The sequence below is a fragment of the Anser anser genome, assembly GCF_964211835.1.
Source record: "Anser anser genome assembly, chromosome: 3".
NCBI lineage: Eukaryota > Metazoa > Chordata > Aves > Anseriformes > Anatidae > Anser > Anser anser.
In genome coordinates this window covers 104278581-104296213 of record NC_139722.1, presented here as the reverse complement: position 1 = coordinate 104296213, position 17633 = coordinate 104278581, and the positions used below count along the sequence as shown (strand labels likewise).

The 17633-nt window shown below is 39.6% G+C and overlaps 1 protein-coding gene across 5 annotated transcripts in view; it reads right to left on the bottom strand.

Moving 5' to 3' along the window:
- Positions 1 to 17633, bottom strand: part of XDH (xanthine dehydrogenase) — a 78166-nt gene that overhangs the window by 15558 nt on the left and 44975 nt on the right. For all 5 annotated transcript variants that reach the window (XR_014582370.1, XM_083831232.1, XM_083831235.1 and 2 more), the window contains 13 exons: positions 16846 to 16997; positions 15877 to 15970; positions 14926 to 15035; positions 11031 to 11215; positions 10344 to 10518; positions 9674 to 9763; positions 8834 to 9003; positions 6223 to 6346; positions 5550 to 5669; positions 3933 to 4029; positions 1849 to 1973; positions 989 to 1122; positions 376 to 463 (listed from right to left, as the gene is read on the bottom strand). Coding sequence is in view for 4 of the 5 variants with exons in the window: in XM_083831232.1 (XP_083687358.1) it covers positions 376 to 463; positions 989 to 1122; positions 1849 to 1973; positions 3933 to 4029; positions 5550 to 5669; positions 6223 to 6346; positions 8834 to 9003; positions 9674 to 9763; positions 10344 to 10518; positions 11031 to 11215; positions 14926 to 15035; positions 15877 to 15970; positions 16846 to 16997 (1664 nt within the window). In the remaining variant the exon portion in view is untranslated. The remainder of the gene's footprint in view (positions 1 to 375; positions 464 to 988; positions 1123 to 1848; positions 1974 to 3932; positions 4030 to 5549; positions 5670 to 6222; positions 6347 to 8833; positions 9004 to 9673; positions 9764 to 10343; positions 10519 to 11030; positions 11216 to 14925; positions 15036 to 15876; positions 15971 to 16845; positions 16998 to 17633) is intronic.

Here is a 17633-nt window from a genome sequence, read left to right as displayed (position 1 = left end):
CTGAAGAAGGAATGGGAAGAGAAAGTTAAGACAATTAGGAGTACAATACTGTAAACCAATTGGGAGCCATCTAAGATCAACGTGATTGTCCGCAAGGAGCAGATTCTTTGGTGGAAGAAGAGGGAAGTACTCACACAGAGGTCATGAGAGGGGAACCATCCAAACCAAAAGTACTGCTACAGGAAGCACAACTTTTCAGGAAGCAAAAGGACTTTAACAGAATGAATGCCATGACTGGGCTGATCAGATCCATATGCTGCAGCGGACATCAGCGGTGAAACAACCAGAGCAGTAAGTTTATCGCTGTATCTTCCTACTCTCTGATGTTTGAAATGACACTGAGAAAACATGCATTCATTTCATATGTATGCATACCTTGTATCTTCCGAGGAAGGGATGCCTCCCACCACTTATAAGCATGTCCTCATCTCGATCCAGCATGCACCTTACTGGGCGTCCAGTTCTGTTAAAGGATACATTTATCAGGCAAACCCTGAAATGCACGATACAGTTCCTACGGAGATGTACACGAATCTTTTCAGAGTCTTTCCAGGGTGGTGGCAAAGGCCACCTGAGTTAGGGATAAATTGCCTGGATTATGTATCTTGCTTTCAAGAAAACAGCTAGATTGACTGTATGTATGCATATATATATACATATACATATATATGTATATATACATATATATATGATATATATATGTATATGTATCAAAAGAACAGAAAAGTTTTTTTTTTGTTTTGTTTCTTTTTTCCCCTTTCCTGCTAAAAGCTGACATTCTTGAATAAGCTTAGTCCTTTTGAGCAGGTTCAATTCCTTCCAGCTCAGAGACCATTATATACCTCCTTTAGGAGGTCTCAGGCTTGCTACAAGCTACACAGTAGAAAACCATGAAGAATCTTCAAAGTGTTCCAGTGCAAATTGCTCTAAAAAGAGGAAGGCTAGACCAGGTGAAGTGAAAAGTCCTATTCCCTACACAGAAACTTACTTGAAGGCTGCCACAGACACTGCAGTTGTCAAAATGGTATTTCTAGTCTCTTTTCCTCCAAATCCTCCTCCCATTCTTTTCACTCGAACCACAATCCTATTTGATGGGACTCCCAGTGCGCTAGCAACAAACTCCTGAAGAAAAACAGAACAGCAGAGCATGTATGGAGCTGTCCCGGTGTTAAGAACCAGACACAAACACACTGCCTTTTGCAGCCATTGTAATAGTGGAAATACTCTGTCACTGCTACAGGTCCTATCAGTCCTGCAATTGACTTAGTTGCAATTGGAACCAATAAGCCCATCATTTCATCTCTGAGGTGGGATGGCATATAGTCCTTCAGTAAACAGCACAAGATTTAGAAAGACTTGCAGCAGATGAGGTTACCAAGATACAGGTCTCATTTAGCACAACATTCAACATCTGTACCACTCTGTCCATTCTCCTCGCTAAGTTGTGGGATTTTGGATAGTCTTGGTGAGTCAGTCTGTAAACAGGACAGAGACATCCCATAGTGCCTGTAGCCTATCCCACAAAATGGCAGAGTTGGTCTATATTGTCAATGTTTGCACCACATCCCTTTCTGACATGTCATTCAACAACCACGCCTTGCCATCAAGGGTTAAACGTGTAATGCCTGGTAAGAGAGATGTGCTGCCAAGAGAAATCTCTTACCTGGAAGTGGATTCAGGATACCAATACGATGGATGTGGACTTTGATCCTATACCCACCTCTAAACCTAAGTGGCTTCCCCCCCCCCTCCAACACAAGGCAAGCTAGAACTAACTGCAAAACAACTGTTTATTTACTCTAACACAGACTCAGAAGTTTTTCGGGTATCAGGTCAATGAGGTAGTACCTGTGTCTTCATTAAGTTTTGGGTTGACACAAACAGTTCCATCTCACCACTTTCTCCCTTTGGCACAGCCACAGTACAGTGTGTTTCCAGGTAGAAGTGCTCCTGTCCACCAAGGTACATCTCTCCTAGAAAATTGAAAGAAATGCCCCATAAGTAGGGTGTCCCTGGTGTTGTGAGAAGTTTCCCACCACCTGTTTTCTGCAAAACTCTGCTCTCTTGACGTGTTAAACAAGAATCCTTCGTGCTGCTCAGCACTGGATATCCTTAGCTCTAGAACTGGCATTTCCAGTTTCATCTCAAAAAAAAACACCAAAAAAACAACCACCAAAAAGCAACAACCACTTTCTAGAAATCTGCCGTCTGAAACACTTGTGGCTGGCATTTCAAAAATAAGCCTGCACCCCCACACCATTGACCTAGCATCCTTTAAAATTTAGTGTTTGGTGCCTTTCGGACTGCCTTGATAATACCACTGACATGAAGGATAAAAATAAATCAAGCATAGTCTAGCTGAGCAGATCAAATGCAGGATTACAGACTTCAAAATAAGGGAACAAAAATAGAAACCCCAAATGCTTTAAGATGATCTAACTTGTAATCAATTCTCTGCTGCTACACATGACTCTACCAGGACATCTTATCTGGCATTCCTGATGGTGCAGTTTTAAGTCATGCTACACATTGTTAAATCTCAGAATCAACCTTTTTTCTCAGTTATGGCCCTGATCTATTCAGCTGCCACAAAAATAATTTTCAGAGCAGTTCTCAAAACCCTGTTCCTCTCCTGTTCAACTTAGCGACAACAAAATAGCTGTCTTCTTTAGGCACCTCAGTCAGAAATGCACACTTGTGTGAGACCATGCTTACTCTGTTATGAAGAAGGGTTTTTCCCTTGTCTGCTCAAAGGGGTAGGCCTGGCATTTGCACAGGATTGTGGGTTTTTAAATAACCTAATATTCTAGCTCAGAACAATCTCTGCCTTCCCTGGCACAATGATTTCATTTTATATAATACAGTACTCCTTAAGAAACAGTAAACAATAGTTTATGACACCCTTGAAATGCCAGGGCCAATGTCTGACTGCAGAGAAAAGTCTCAGCAATGCATAGCAAAATACAGCAAGTGACAGAATTGGAAAGGTGTGTTTCAGTTAAACAGCTCTTTCCTTCTCCCATGAGGAGGTAAGGGTGGCAATAATTCTCTGTTTTCTATAAGAATAATCTCTTCATATCAGGCCTCATGTGTGTACCTTACTTAACTTTGCTTTCAGATCTGGAAGAGGGATGTAGCACCCACCCCCCCCCCCTTTTTTTTTTTTTTTTTTTATAAATACATAGTTTCCAGAAGGTCCGATGTATGTGACTCTTCCTTATAGAAGCTATTGATCAGTGCCATACACCAAGCAAGTTGCCCTTCACTTTTCATGGTCACACAATGTGGATCTGAGAGAGTACTCTAGTTCACAGCTCTGGCACTATTTCCTCCTAACCCTTACAGGGTTAAACAGTTGTTGAGAATTGCTGTGTTTATCCATGCCTCTATAGCCTCCCTGACAGACTCCAGCTGCATGAGACCAAGAACACACCAAAAACCAGGCCAACAAAGAACATTCAAAAAATGTTATCAGGAGTTCTCATGTTCTTCATGATACCTACAGCTACCAAAGTTGGTGAATCTGGTTTTCAGAAGCATGTATGTGCTGTTTTAATAAGACACAGTCATATATCAGGACTAAGGTCTGTAAGATTCAGACTAGACTCTGTTTGGACAGGGCAAAGCTTCTATATGATACATTTCAGGAAAAAGAATCACATTATAGAATATCTGCTCAAGAAAAATGTGTCCCTACATTAGAAGACAGTGTACAGGGGCATAGCTGAGAGCATCCAAGTCCTTTTGAAGCTGAAATTAAATTTTTCATGAGCTATTCGTATATAAACAGTTAGTTGAAAATTAATGTGAAATTCAGCCCAGCAAGCTTTGCTTGCATGAGCTTGGTATCATATGCATAGAAAGGAGGCTGATAGTTTGACTTCTTTTATCACAGACTATCCTATTGTAAAAGTATTAATACTTATTCTCACCTTCCAAAACGAGATCAGATTCTTCAAATCCTTTCTTCACATCTCCCTTAATAATCTTCTTTATAGACTTAAGAAAGGATTGTTTCTCAATAGCTTCCTAGGAAACAATGACACAATGAAATTTTTGTGGAAGCAGACTGAAAGCAAAGCTTCCTCTGACTGAAGAAGAAATATTTAAGATAAGAAGCACAAGTTCTTATAGGACAGTAACTATGGCAACAGGCAAATGACTTCACTTGCACAGTACAATTTTTTTAATTTTTTTTTTGGCATAACAGCAGTTCCACAATAATCCACAATAAATTATTGGATAATCTTAGATTGTTTCTTCTGACCCATTTTACCTTATGGATCCAGAGCATAGCCACCAGAGCTATGACTTGCAACTTGTGTTAACTACAGTTCATGGTCTGAAGAGGGGGGAAGAGAGAAAGAAAAGAAAGAGAAGAAAACTAAATCTCCCAAATGGAGTGAGAAGTTCTGCACAAATAGTTCACTTTTGAGCCAAATCCCAATTTTCCTTGTAGAAATTTCATAAATGCATTTGACTCTTGCCAAAACTGAAACTTTCCATAATTTAAACAAAACAAAGCAGTGATCAACGAACAACAACAGAAATCAACACATTTTTATCTCTAGTCTCATCTTCCCTGGTTGAGTAAGCAGATAGAAGCCTCAGAAAAGGAAAAGTTCTCACACAATGCTTGTAAATTTTGTCATGTAAACAAATCAAAGCTTCTGCTCATAGATGACAGCACTACTGTCTGTATGAGACAAGGCATGGACTCTTTGTACTTGCATGAATGCGATGCACGTTACAAACTACATGGTATGAAATGTTGACCTGTATAAAAATTAATTAGAATTCCATGGTTCTAATTTCTCTCTGGCTTCATACTTTTTTTTTCTTCCCAATTTCTATATGTGAATCCTGTATTAGATATTACCATTTGCTTTCACTCTCACAAGGAAACTTTGTCAACAAATAATAAGCTTTAAAAAAAAAGGCACAAAATAATTACAAATTGTTGACATGCATTTCTTCAGCTTTGAGAAGACCCACTTACGGACTGTATCCATACAGCCAATAGAAATATTCATAGCAGAGAGAACTCCTGAAAATTGATTTTGTCAGCTTTAGAAACTTTACAAACGGTCTCCAGAAAACTCAAAGAAACAGTGCTGTGGCTGAGCTAGAGGGGACTTTTTCACACTCTCTTACTGAGTTTTGTAAATGAGAGAAGAATGAATAAATACCAACGAAGCCAGCAAGGTTATACCAGACAATATTGAAAGCAAGCACCTGCAGATAAAAATGTAACTGGCAGTAACCTTGTTAATTTAAACAAATTTGTAAAGAGTGCAACGTATCTCTCAGAGTTTGTTTGTTTTAGCATTAAATAATACAGAGCCAATATACTCCTAATCAGTAGCATATAAAAGGTGTGTCCTCTTTATATTTAAATATAAAAATTATTCTTTCTATCCATATTCTGCTGCACCTGCATTACAAAGACTAACACAACATGTGGCTAAATAATCATCTGTGAAAAGAGAAGTTAACTAGATATCAGAGGGCTCCGAGATAACCGCAGCAGCAGATCTGAGCCGTCTTACCTGAATTGTGACAATAGGTTTGAGCTCTTCATACTTAATCTTCACAGCTTTAGCTGCTCTTCTGGAATGTTCTTGTGTGTCTGCAAGAACTGCACCGATGATATGACCAACACAAGTGACCTGCAGGCCAGATTTGGACCCACCATCATTTACTGTGTATATGTGCAGTAACTGAGCAGCTCATAATAATTCTCTTCCTATCGTCTGCAACTTTTACCCTGTTTCTGCAACTTTTTCTCTGTTTGATTGGACCAGTCTGTGTAAAATGGACTCTGAATGGAGTAAGGAATAGTACAATTTTATCTGAGTAGCTAGACTGGAGTTTTTTGGTGTCTCTGAGTAGCAGGTTTGCCTTCATTGTGTAAGAGATGTCTGAATGGAATACAGACATAATTACTCATAACTTGTCAAGGTAAACTCTGATCACAAATGACTCTGGAAAGTAACTGAATGAGTGTAAGCCTGCACAGTAGTTTGCAGCTTAGAGGAGATTAATGCAGCTAGAGAAGAGGGGCATGAGGCAAGCCTTACTGAATTTGGCACCAAAATTTCTACTGACTCCAGTGCAGTCAGAATTTCTCTCTGGATACAATGGAGGACTTCACTGGACAATATACTAAGTCTTATCTCCTGGACAGTGTAAGTGAAAACGGCTATTTTTTTAACCACATACCACATCCTCAGCAAAGACAGTCTCATCATTAGCGATACCAGTGATGTTACTGCCAGGAACATCTTTAGCGGAGACAAAACATACAAACCCAGGAACGCTCTGGGCTTCAGATGCATCTATAGAACTAAAGAAAAAGCAGGAGAGGCAGAGTTATTCTTTCTCATTTTTCTTTCTGTAAGTGCTTATGAGATACCAATAAATCTTCAGGCTTGACTCCATGAAGTCTGACTATGCAAAAGAGGAGTTTGTCATATCAATATAATGTAAGACCAAGGCAGAAAGGCAACTAAAATCATTTGGGAACTATATTATAACCTGAATCTTGACTGTCACGCTGATAACCAACCTGCTGCTTTGGACTATACTGCATCATACATCTTTTCCCTGAGACATACCTAAATTTAATGCAATTGTCATGTATGCTAAAAATCTCCTGACACCCTTTACCAAAGAGAAATTTGTGTTAGTGATGGTATGTCTCCACTGCCATCTTAGCTAACATGATTTCATGAGGGCAGGATTCCTCCTTGTATATTGATAAATATAAGATCTTATTGCAGATCTATCTACGGTTTGTTCACCTCTGGAGAAAAATGTGGCTGTGAGCCTGGGAGAAGTTGAGTATTAATCACAATAAAGCTGCAGGGTATTTAAAAGGGTGCAAAAGAAATGAAGCTCCAAGAGAAAAAAAACTTCATGAAAGGTTTCTTTTGGTAATCAGGAAAAGGTATCTAATGAAAATGTTTGTCTGCTGAAATCATTCAAAGGTTTAAAAGTAAGTGACAAGCGAGACAGGAAAAAAAGGTGCATTATACTATATTTTTATATGGAGCTCTTCATAAAAAAAATACAAACAACTTTCCAGCTTTTTTTGCAATATTGTGAACAGTATCTATGCAATTGGCTGGCTTTACAAGGGATCTGTTGCAAAAAGAGCTGTGGCTTCGTTTCTACTGAATGATTTACTGTCTTCTGTTAAATTGCTGCATTTTTTTCCAGCATGCTTGGATTTATCTGAAATTCTGATACAAACTCTGCCTGAAAGTTTACGCGTCCCAGTGTTCTACAAACTTATTTTTTTTAAAAAAGACATTAAATGCATGAATGAACTCTCCCACACGGACAGACAACAGAAGCTGAAGAAAATGCTATTTTTCTTTGGAAAATTCACTTTCTTGCACTTCTGCAGCAATGCCTCAGAAAGAATCCCCTGATCAATTTCCTTAGTAATATAGAGGCAGATAATTTCTAAATTACATTTCGTAGTCAAAACCTGACTCATTTGAAGTGAAGTTTTCGAAGTCAATATTTTAGCCAATGTAATCACAGGCTGAGATACTTCTGTCACCTGATGAAATATACTGCCACTTCCTCTACAGAACGACACTGACGTGGCTTGAAACGTGAACGTGCAACGCAGGTGCAAAAGAATGTGCATAGCAACCTCTAGAAAATAATTCACACTGGGGTCATAGGCATAGATGTGATGCTTTCTCTATTGCCCCATGTGCACTGGTAATAGTAACAATGCTCATATGTTTGTGTCACTCACCAATGCCAAAATTGCAACACCTAAGATTTAACTATGATGACAGAATAATTTTTTTCATAACCTGGGAGTCAACTACCACATCTGTGCATAAATGACCACTGTATGCTGCCTGTCCTGTGTTAGACCATTGTGGGAAACCTCTGGGCAGGAAGCCTAAACAGGCAGGAAGTATTGCTTAAGGAACGAATGACGCAACGCAAGGCTATTGAGGGTGTCATGAGGCAATGCACTGCTGCGTGTACCACACCAAAGCAGATGGGAGCCTGAAGAACCACCACAGTGCACGTGCAATTAGGAATTGCATGGGGGGTAAGTCAGTACTGCAATGTAACAGCATTAAAATTTATATGAGAATGTAGAAGACATTACCTGCCAAGACAGACTTTTCAGAGGTTGTTAGTCACCATAGTTATAAATTCTCCATCAGTCATTCTCTCTATGGACAAGATGTTTTTAGACATCTACACTTCCAAATGTAGACCTATCCACCTTGTTAAAGCCCAGCACAAATAGCTCTCTAACAACTGAATCTCTCTCACACAGGACTGTTATGCAGAGGGCTTGAGCATGGCCATGGCAAGCACTGTGCAAGGCAAAACGCAGAAGACAGTACACAGATCCGACTAGATGCTACCAGGAGTGCTGTGGTAGAACTGCACATTTCAAGCTAGATTTTTAGACACATAGAAAAGCTGCATGCTCTGGTGAGTGATTAAAGCATCTCCTAAGACATTGTGGTGCTCTCCCACCCAGCTCCTTTTTAATTTTGTGTTTGAGTATAAGAGTGTGATAGGGCATGTAAGAAGGCTGCCTAGGGCCAAGACCTTTGTGCTCCAACAAAGCTCTGAGTATGGTGTTAATTCCCTCATATTTCCACTAATACAGACTGGCAGTGCAGCTGTAACATACACAGCTCACCTCCATGTAACAATGTGCAATGAACTGGAGGTCTCACTAATGCAAGGACATTTCCCTTATCCACAACTCCACAGGTCAGTATTTTCTAACCCAGCAGGCACTAGATGCATGCAACATCTGAAACTCAGACGGAACACTTACATGATTTTAGCATGGGCTTTGGTGCTAATCACCAGCGTTAGATACAGCTCATTCTCATAGTGAGGGATATCATCGCAGTAAACAGCCTCTCCACATGCTTGTTTGTCTGCTGATACGTGCATCAAAGGCCGGCCCACCATATCTTCAGCTGCCTGCCCCCGGGGCACTTCCTGAAGTAAAACACATCACTGATTACTGTTGCTCATAGCAGGGGACAGAAGCATTGAAGGGAGCACAAAAGGCAAGGTGAGACATCCTAGTGAGATGTATAAGAGAACAGGTGCCCAGTCCTCTGGGAAAGGAAGATAAACGAGATGGACTGGCTTCACATATGGGGCTGCAGAGAATGAAGCAAAAGGGATATGGTTCTTTGAAATTGCTAGAGAGGAGAAAGCTTTGCTACGACAGCTCGTAAAAAAACATTCAAGTTCTGCAGCTAGCTTCTACTCTCAAAGCTAAAGAGAACAGGTCATTAGCACAGAAATAAGGAAGGAGATATATATCCCAAATCTGAAGCCTGAGAGATGCAAAGAGAGGAAAACACTGTGCTAAGCAGGAGGGCAGTTACAGTTTCTGTATCGAGCTGGTTGCAGGAGGAAAATGCTACCTACAGCAAATTTTATGAAGCTATACAAGTCATAGCACCCTTGGACAGTGACAGGAAAGAACACTGTATCCTAAAGCAAGGAAGGGACTGAGGCCCAAATACATGCCTCAGGAATGGCATTATGTAAGTTTATGTATTGTTTATAATCAGGGAGACAACAAGATAAGAAGCATTGTTTGAGCTAAAAAAAAAAAAAAAGGCCTCATCTAGATCATGCAGGTACCACTACTTACTTGGAAGAGCTGGGCATTTGCAATGGGATCTTTGTGAAACAGCTCTGTAGCACTGATGTAGTTTGAGGGGACAGGCTCACACAGATTGTTCTGCCAAAGAATATTAAAGACAATTATCTTCCCTGCCAGTCTCTTTCTCACATTCCCCAGTAATCCAGGATATTCTCTTTCCCTTAGTAAGACACAGATGCCCCTCCTGGATGGTGGCCCACAAAAAAGAATAAGGTTGTTGGTACAAAGTGGCAGAAGCCCACACTAACCATACAGCGGAACCCAAAGCTCAACCTGCAGTGAAGATAATCCATCTCTTACCCGGTGAAAAGCAAATAGTACTCTGGCTCTGTGCAAACAATAGTCATAAGACCCACAAGAGCAGTTACAACACCCTCAAGGGGAACTCCAGGAATCCTCCTGTGAGCCCACAGATCAACATCTTCCTACAGCAAGGTGAAGATGCCAAGGGGAAGCAAGTAGAAGGATACACTAGTCCCTGTCACATACGGAAATCACTGCAGAGTAGCTTTGGCAGCTATTGCATCATGGAGTTTGTTATCAGAAAAAAATCCTTTCATGGCCACTTTCTGCTATGAGTCTTCCTGAATGTGAACTCTTCTTATGCTTTCCCCAGAAAGACTGCACATGCAGTTTGTCCTTCTCCAGCAACACTCACAGGGCCATTGTGGTGCTTGTTCAGTTTCAGAAGGACAGTCAGGTAGAATTTGAAGAAGAAGCTGAGTGTGAGCGTGCGTCGGAAATCCACCATCCCACCAGGTGCAGAAGGAGACAGGTCCATCTCACCTGCCAGCAAGCGGCAGGCATCCTGCAGCAGCTTCTCATTCCAGTCTCTGCAAGGGAACACAGGTGATACAGCCTTTTCTCGGACCTATTAACAGGGCAGACTAACTCTTCTGACATGGCTGCCCCACAACCTATCTTGTGATGCCTACCTGCTCTCTGTTTACAGGGTACATGTCAGCTTTGCTCTCATCTTGGACTCATGTACATTTCTAATGATATGACAAAGCTATTAAACGTGCAGATTTCTCAGTTCATTTCAAAAGAAAAATCAGTTCTTTAGCCCATATCCACATCTACCATCTGCACACTTCATTAGATAAGCGCATTTAGCAAGGGAATCTCTGTGAAAAAGAGACCAATAAGGATCTTTGAGGGTAAGGGGTATGGATAGAAGCAAGACATCACACAAAACAGACTGCTACAGAAGTGCATCTACTATTCTTCCCCTTTCTCATTCTGGGTACTATAAGAGAGAATGATTCAGGGTTTTTTAAACCGTTCCTGTAAAAAATCAACACTATTCCGCTAGCCAGCCTTCCTATTGCAGAAAAATTCCTACCTGCCAATGAGCTCTTGGCAAGTTTTTAGAGCCAGGACCGTTGTAGGAGCCATTCCTCCATAGCTTAGTTTAACATCCTCCACTTGGCTAGTGCCAGCTTGGAACAGGACTCTCATCCCACAGGTCACAATTGCAATGTCATCCTCTCGACGGTAAGCCTGCTTGAAGGCTGAGAAGTATTCACCCTAGGAGACAGAAAAATATTTCTTTACTCCTCATCTTGGCATGGTTTGGAATACGGATATAGACAAACTTTTAGCTTATCCCTATGTGGATGAGCTATTCCAGGGAACTCTGTCAGGTAGATTCACCTTGCAGTGCCAAGTAGGACATGTTTTTTAAGGCAGTGTTGTACATTTTAGAATCATATAGGTTGGAAAAGACCTTCAAGACCATCGAGTCCAAATTTCATATGATTCAAAGATTAAATCTAATGTATTAAACTAGTGATTATTACCCATGATAGGACTGTTCAGAAAATGAGTTTTGACAGAGATCTGCAGACATTTTTTCCATGCTATGAGGAGATGAACAAAGACAGATTTTTAGTACCTATACAAGCTTATTATTCCTTAGCAACTGTTCCTGTCTTAAAAGCTGCTAAGCTGGAAGCCTCATCGGTAAAACTCAGATCCCTAAACCCCTTCTCTTCTTGCTCTTTCAGAAGTCTTCAAACCCTATAGGAACTGAAATCAATAATCACAAATCGTTCACAGTTCCAGAATGTACCATACTTATTATCAGTCTGTTACTAAAAATACAACTCTCAGTAACTATTCTGAATCCTCTGCTGGTCTCCACAGAGAGAGGAAATTCTTCTAAATGCACCAGCAACTACAACTCAAAAAACTCAGCAGCTCTCCTATCAAAAGTGGCAGTAAACATGAGATTAACGCTCCACCAGTTTACATCAAGTGATGGTGTCAATCTGGAGTCATAGTAAAGTCAGTTTTTTCCCTTGCCTATGCTGCAGGGTATAACAAAGTTCCTGTTCAGTCATCCTGCAGACTAGGAGAGAAATCAGATCTGATGTCTTGGCATGGCCATTGTGGACAGTTTGCTGCCAAGTTCTTTCCTGAATAGCTTAGCCAAGTGACTCTGCAGAGCAGAGTGGTCTGTTCCATTAATTAACTCTCGTCTGAAGTAGATAACACTTCTTTCATTACTGTAAAGAATAATTCCTCTATCATTGGTAATGAGAACAGTTTCACAAGAGGCCAGTTTTGTGCACTGAGATTTGTTACTGGAGGTATAACTAGTCTATATAATTTCTTAAATTCAACTGATGAGTGAGCAGCCAGCAGACAATAGCAGAATAACATCAATAACATCCTCCCAATGAGGACATTCTGCCACTACGCTTGTTAAATTAGCTTTCAAAGAGGAGAAAATGCAGCGTCTTCTCTTACTGCACACCTCAGCTTTTGCTACATGAGGGCAAAATTTGCCTTCACGCCTCATAAGATATCTTAGTTTTCTCGGTAAAGAGTCCTGTAGGAGAAAAGGCACTCACTACTCTTCCTCACTAGGGCTGCAGGTTATGTAGCCATCGTATCAGCTGCCCGTGTCTGCCCCATTTCTTGCTAAAACAACAGTGCATGTTCCCTCCAAATGTTCACAGTGAAAGCTTCTAGGTATTAGCTATCTCAAAGGAAAGACAAATAACTCAGATTCTTGATGCCTCCATATGAATCCCTGCCTGGCCTAAGACGCAACACCAGGCAGGAGCATATTAAGAAATGTACAGGCTCTGAAAGTCTCATAGGCAATATTCATAATTGCAAAAACATTTCCATGTGATTTTTTTCAATCCAGCACCACGGAATTAAGGTCAACAATGGATGAAGGTTGGAGGATACTAATTTAAAGGATGAAGTAAACTTCATGACCTCTTTCTGTCTGCAGTGGAGTAAAAATGTGATACTATGAACCTATGATGGCAATACTGAGTAAACAATAGTTACATTTAAGATTGCCTTTTAAAGAGAGACATATACAGTCATTGTGTTGTTATGCTTCTTCTGTTTGAAAACTATTCAAGTGTGTTCATGACACAAAATACTATTACCATAAAAGTTACATAACAGTGAAAAACGTGCTAGAGAAAGATGCATGCAAGGTAAAGGATATAAAAAACTGATAGTCAGTAAGCGAGTTAACAATGCAAATCGTGTCTAACATTTGTGAACCTTACCTGGAACACAGGCAATGTTTTAGCAGCCCAGAAGAGAAAGAAGAATGTTAAAAACATCCCTGTTCTAGGAATGCCTTGTTATATACTAAAAGATAAGCAGTTTTCTTTTCTGGAACCTGTTTATACTTTAATTCTTTGAGCTGTTTCCTCTTCCAAATCCTGTTCTCACTCAGTTGCAATCTTGTAAGTACTCAACAACCTTTCTTCTCTGAAGATCTTAAATATCTGACAGACAGACTAGCAGGAGAAAAATGTGTAGCCTCTTCTTCTTTAACAATCTCACTATGATAAAGCTTACCATAAACTCAGTTACTCTACAGTAACACTAAATATTCTTATCTGCTAAATAGGTTTGGTCTAATTCTTTCTGGCTTTTGGCCAGTCTTACACCTTGTGTGATGTCACATCAATGCAAGAGGTAACATCAGTTTTAAACAAACAAACCAAAAATTTATCTCTAGCTATGTGCTGACACATCAGTTGTGAGGAAATCACAGTTCCAGAACACTTTGTCTGCCACATGCCAACAACTTCAGACATCCCTTGAAGAACTTTAGTCTCCCTAGTTTCATGCTTGATGAGCATGATCAACCAGGAAGTAGAGAGTTCAAAAGCTGTTCTAGTTTTTCACGTGAATGAGCTGCATATAACCTACAGATCATGCCACTGTTCTGCTGGTAAATATTTATTTGTTTTGTGAAACTGCCATATGACTGTCATATAAATGGAGGAATGTGGTGTTTTCCACTGACTCATTCAAACGTGGTTCTCATTTTGGAAAAAAAGCGATGCTTGCAGTTACCACGAGATCAAAGAAGAATCACTCAGAAATAGATGTAAAAACACCATCAATAAAATACCTTCATTCTCTTAATGCTTAGATACAAAATATAGAGGATAGACAAAGGATTTATTAGTTCTATCCCATAGCAGGATAGCATTTCAGGTAAACGGATGTTTTCCATTTATAAAGGAAATGTGTTACTACATTGTGAATCCTTGCATCTTATAAATTGTAGCCACAAAGGTAAATCTAAAAAGGTAAATCCTTTCACAGGCATCAAACTAAAGTCTGATATTATCTGCCTTAAAGACTGAATTAGTTATGGTTCATGCTGCTAAAAAAGAGGAATGTTCATTGTTCTACTTGACAGAAGTTTTGCAGGCTCATTTGAAGCTGCAAGTCTCCATTGGCAAAATGCCACAATAGTCAGTCCTAGTGCTTTCAGTCTTGCAAGACAAGGATGCAGAACAGAACTTGCCTCTTATCCCCACACTTTTCTCTCATTTTTTTTCCCATTTCATTTCACAAAAATGAAACAGAAACCTCAGGAACCTTAAAGTTATTTTACTTCACAAACTACTAGCATCTTTGCTGTACTATTTTGTAGACAGAACTTAGGCCTCTGAGAACATCACATTGGCACCTTTAGTCACTAATGAATGTGCTCAAAAATCCCTGGACAATAAAGTGAAGTTTGTATTTCTTGCATGAAAAAAGTTGGGCTTACTGTATTTACCAGAGAGCCCAGTTCCCGTTGCTTGCTTTTCACCACATAATTTATTTGCTTGCTGATCCACTTGGGTCTACATAGGCATTTCGTGATCTGTCTTCAAGGAAAAGTGCCTAACATTGAAACTAACATTCAGGTAATAACATTTTAATTCCATGGACAATGAAATCTTTTCCTACAAGCTTACCTCCTTGCTGTAGGGTATTTCAACAGAGAGAAGTATTTCCTCGGGCTTCACTGCTGTCTTTCTGTATCCAGTGAAAAATTTCTCATCCATCGTGATAGTCCTTTTGCCTTCTGCAGAGCAAGAAGAGATCAATGGCAGATGAATAACTAACTTGGATGAAGAATGACAATAGTACACGTGAAAAAGCCTTCGGCCTACACAAATCATTCTTCGTATATCAGTGTTTTTTTTTCCACAAAATTTCACCAAATTAGGAAGGATTTTCTCGGCTTTACTTTGGTCCTTATGTAATTTATGACAGTTTTGGTGTACATATGAAGTTTTATCTGCACAGGAACTGATGAAAAGAGATCTCTCAAAGCCCTCCTTCCATTATCTAATGAAAGCTAAGTCTCCAAGTGAATCAGTTTCCAACATTTCAATACAAGTCCCTCTTTCTTTAGCCTGCATACAAATGCATCACAGGAGAATGTCACTGAGCAGTCAGTCTGCTCCTCAAATGGATCCTTTATGAAAAAAATTCTTCCTAAGAGCAACTACAAATTGAGACATTTGGCTTTCTTCAAAGAAAAACAAACAAAAAAAATACAGGTTTTAACCTTTATCTCAAAAATCCACTAGTATCAAAATATGATAGTAACAGAAACAATTATATGCCTTTTTTTTTTTTAATGAATAGACACTTTCAACCAGCTCTTCACAAGGATGTTTCTATAAGTGCATGCACAGTACTAGAGATTCATTCTGACAGAGAAGTTCAAAATTCTCTGGGAAACCAGCCTTAAGTCTAGAAAAACTTGAAAGTCAAAAAGGGCAAAACCCTATTAAGTCAAACTAAGAATAGTTTATGTATTACTAAGATGCATTTTCAAGTTCTGACCTGACCTAATGCATAGGAAAGGATAGTCAACTATTTCATCGACCTTACCATCAAAAAGAAATGTAAGTTACCATTTGATATCAGGGTCAGTTTGCTTCCACTTGCCATTAACACAGGATTTAAGTCAGAGATTGGGCTTGCTGTCATTATGTTCCCACCAAGAGCCTAGAGTGACAAAAAATGCATTAGATAAATATTAAAAGAAACTGAAGATAGAACAATAACGTCTTGTAATCCTACATTACTTTATACACTTCATACATACACTTCATGCACAAGTGGTTAGTTAGGCTTGAGTTTGCCTTTGTATTCTTTTTGCTCACTCAACAATTTTAGGCCTTTAATGAAGTAAGAAAATAGAAAACCCCTGAAACCAGTTGCTGTCCCATCAAAACTAATATTTATCTGAAACAATTTTGGGAACAGTCTTTGGGTAATGCATCAGAATTACTTTATGCTCAAACCACATATGCCCAACAATGCCAAAATTCAATTGCTGTAGCTGTAATGAAGGGAAGATCCATAAAATTATGCAGGATCTTTTCAGTAATGCTGAGGAAACAAAGTCTTTGGACTGCAGTACAAATATATGGCATAACAACTTGTTGAATAAAGTCTGGTGTAAAATAAAAGCAGGCCAGCTTGCCAGAGCTGGTAGAAAAGTCAAACAGTAAAATAGCTCAGTTGGAAGGAATGGTCAAAGGTTATCCAGTCCATTATTTTTTTCAGCTCTGTAAATGCATTTTTGTTAAGTCACAGCCAAACCTCTCTACAGTTTCCCCTACTTATCCCAGTAACAGTAATAGAAGACCTGCACAACCACCATGTTGCCATTGCTTGCTGAATCTGTGATATCACTGCAGCAGACACCTTCTGAGACCCCATGTTGCTATCAATTCCTGGGGTTGTTTTATGTGTAATTTCTTTTTTTGCCTGTGTTCTTATATGGGGAGCACCAGGCACAGCAATGCTGGATGAGGGAGGCCTGCTCCTCAGACTGAGCTTTCAGTTCCAGTCCTTGATACTCCTACGTCACTTACTGCAACATTCCTGATCTGCGGCCCTGCAAACCACCGTAGCTGTTCAAGGACGGCCTGGAAGACCTCTGTTTTGTAAGAAGGAAGCTCTGCCACAGCTTTTCTCAGCACCTCTTCTACTGAGCTTAAAGTACAGGCAGCGCCAAAGGTGACCCCTGTAAACAAACAAACAAAAAGTGTTGTTTTTCTTCTCCCAAAAGTCTAGATATGGGAGGACAGTTATAACTGTGTCTACAAAGCTTAGATGCCACTAATTTAATTAGGCAGTAAGGGTTTGGAGAAGACGCTCAAAGTACTTTTTATGCATTGCATGTAAACATCACATCCTCAGAACGAATTATCTTTTAAATTACAGCTCATGTTGGTATTGCCTCTCATATGACAGTAACCCACCACCCTTTTGCCTCACCGTAGTATGGCCCCATGCGCTACATCAGCTCAATTACTTCTATTTGTAAGTTTGACCTGCTTCCACCACAAAAATAAATACAATACTTAACTTAGTCACACAGACCATGAAATCCAGTTTCTTTTCTCCACTTACTAATTTTAAAATATTTCTAAATAAGAAGATTGCTCATTGAAACCCATTATTAACCCAATCAATATAAATAAAACACCATACAAACTGAGATAAATTTTTTAAAATACCTTCCATTGAAAATTCTCTTTGATTCTCAAATTATTTATGCATAGGACTCACTTGACTCCCTGTATGGGAGAAACATTAACAGATATAGGAAGTAGTCTTTAATCTGCGGATTTTCCTTCATACCCTCTTTATTATTCTG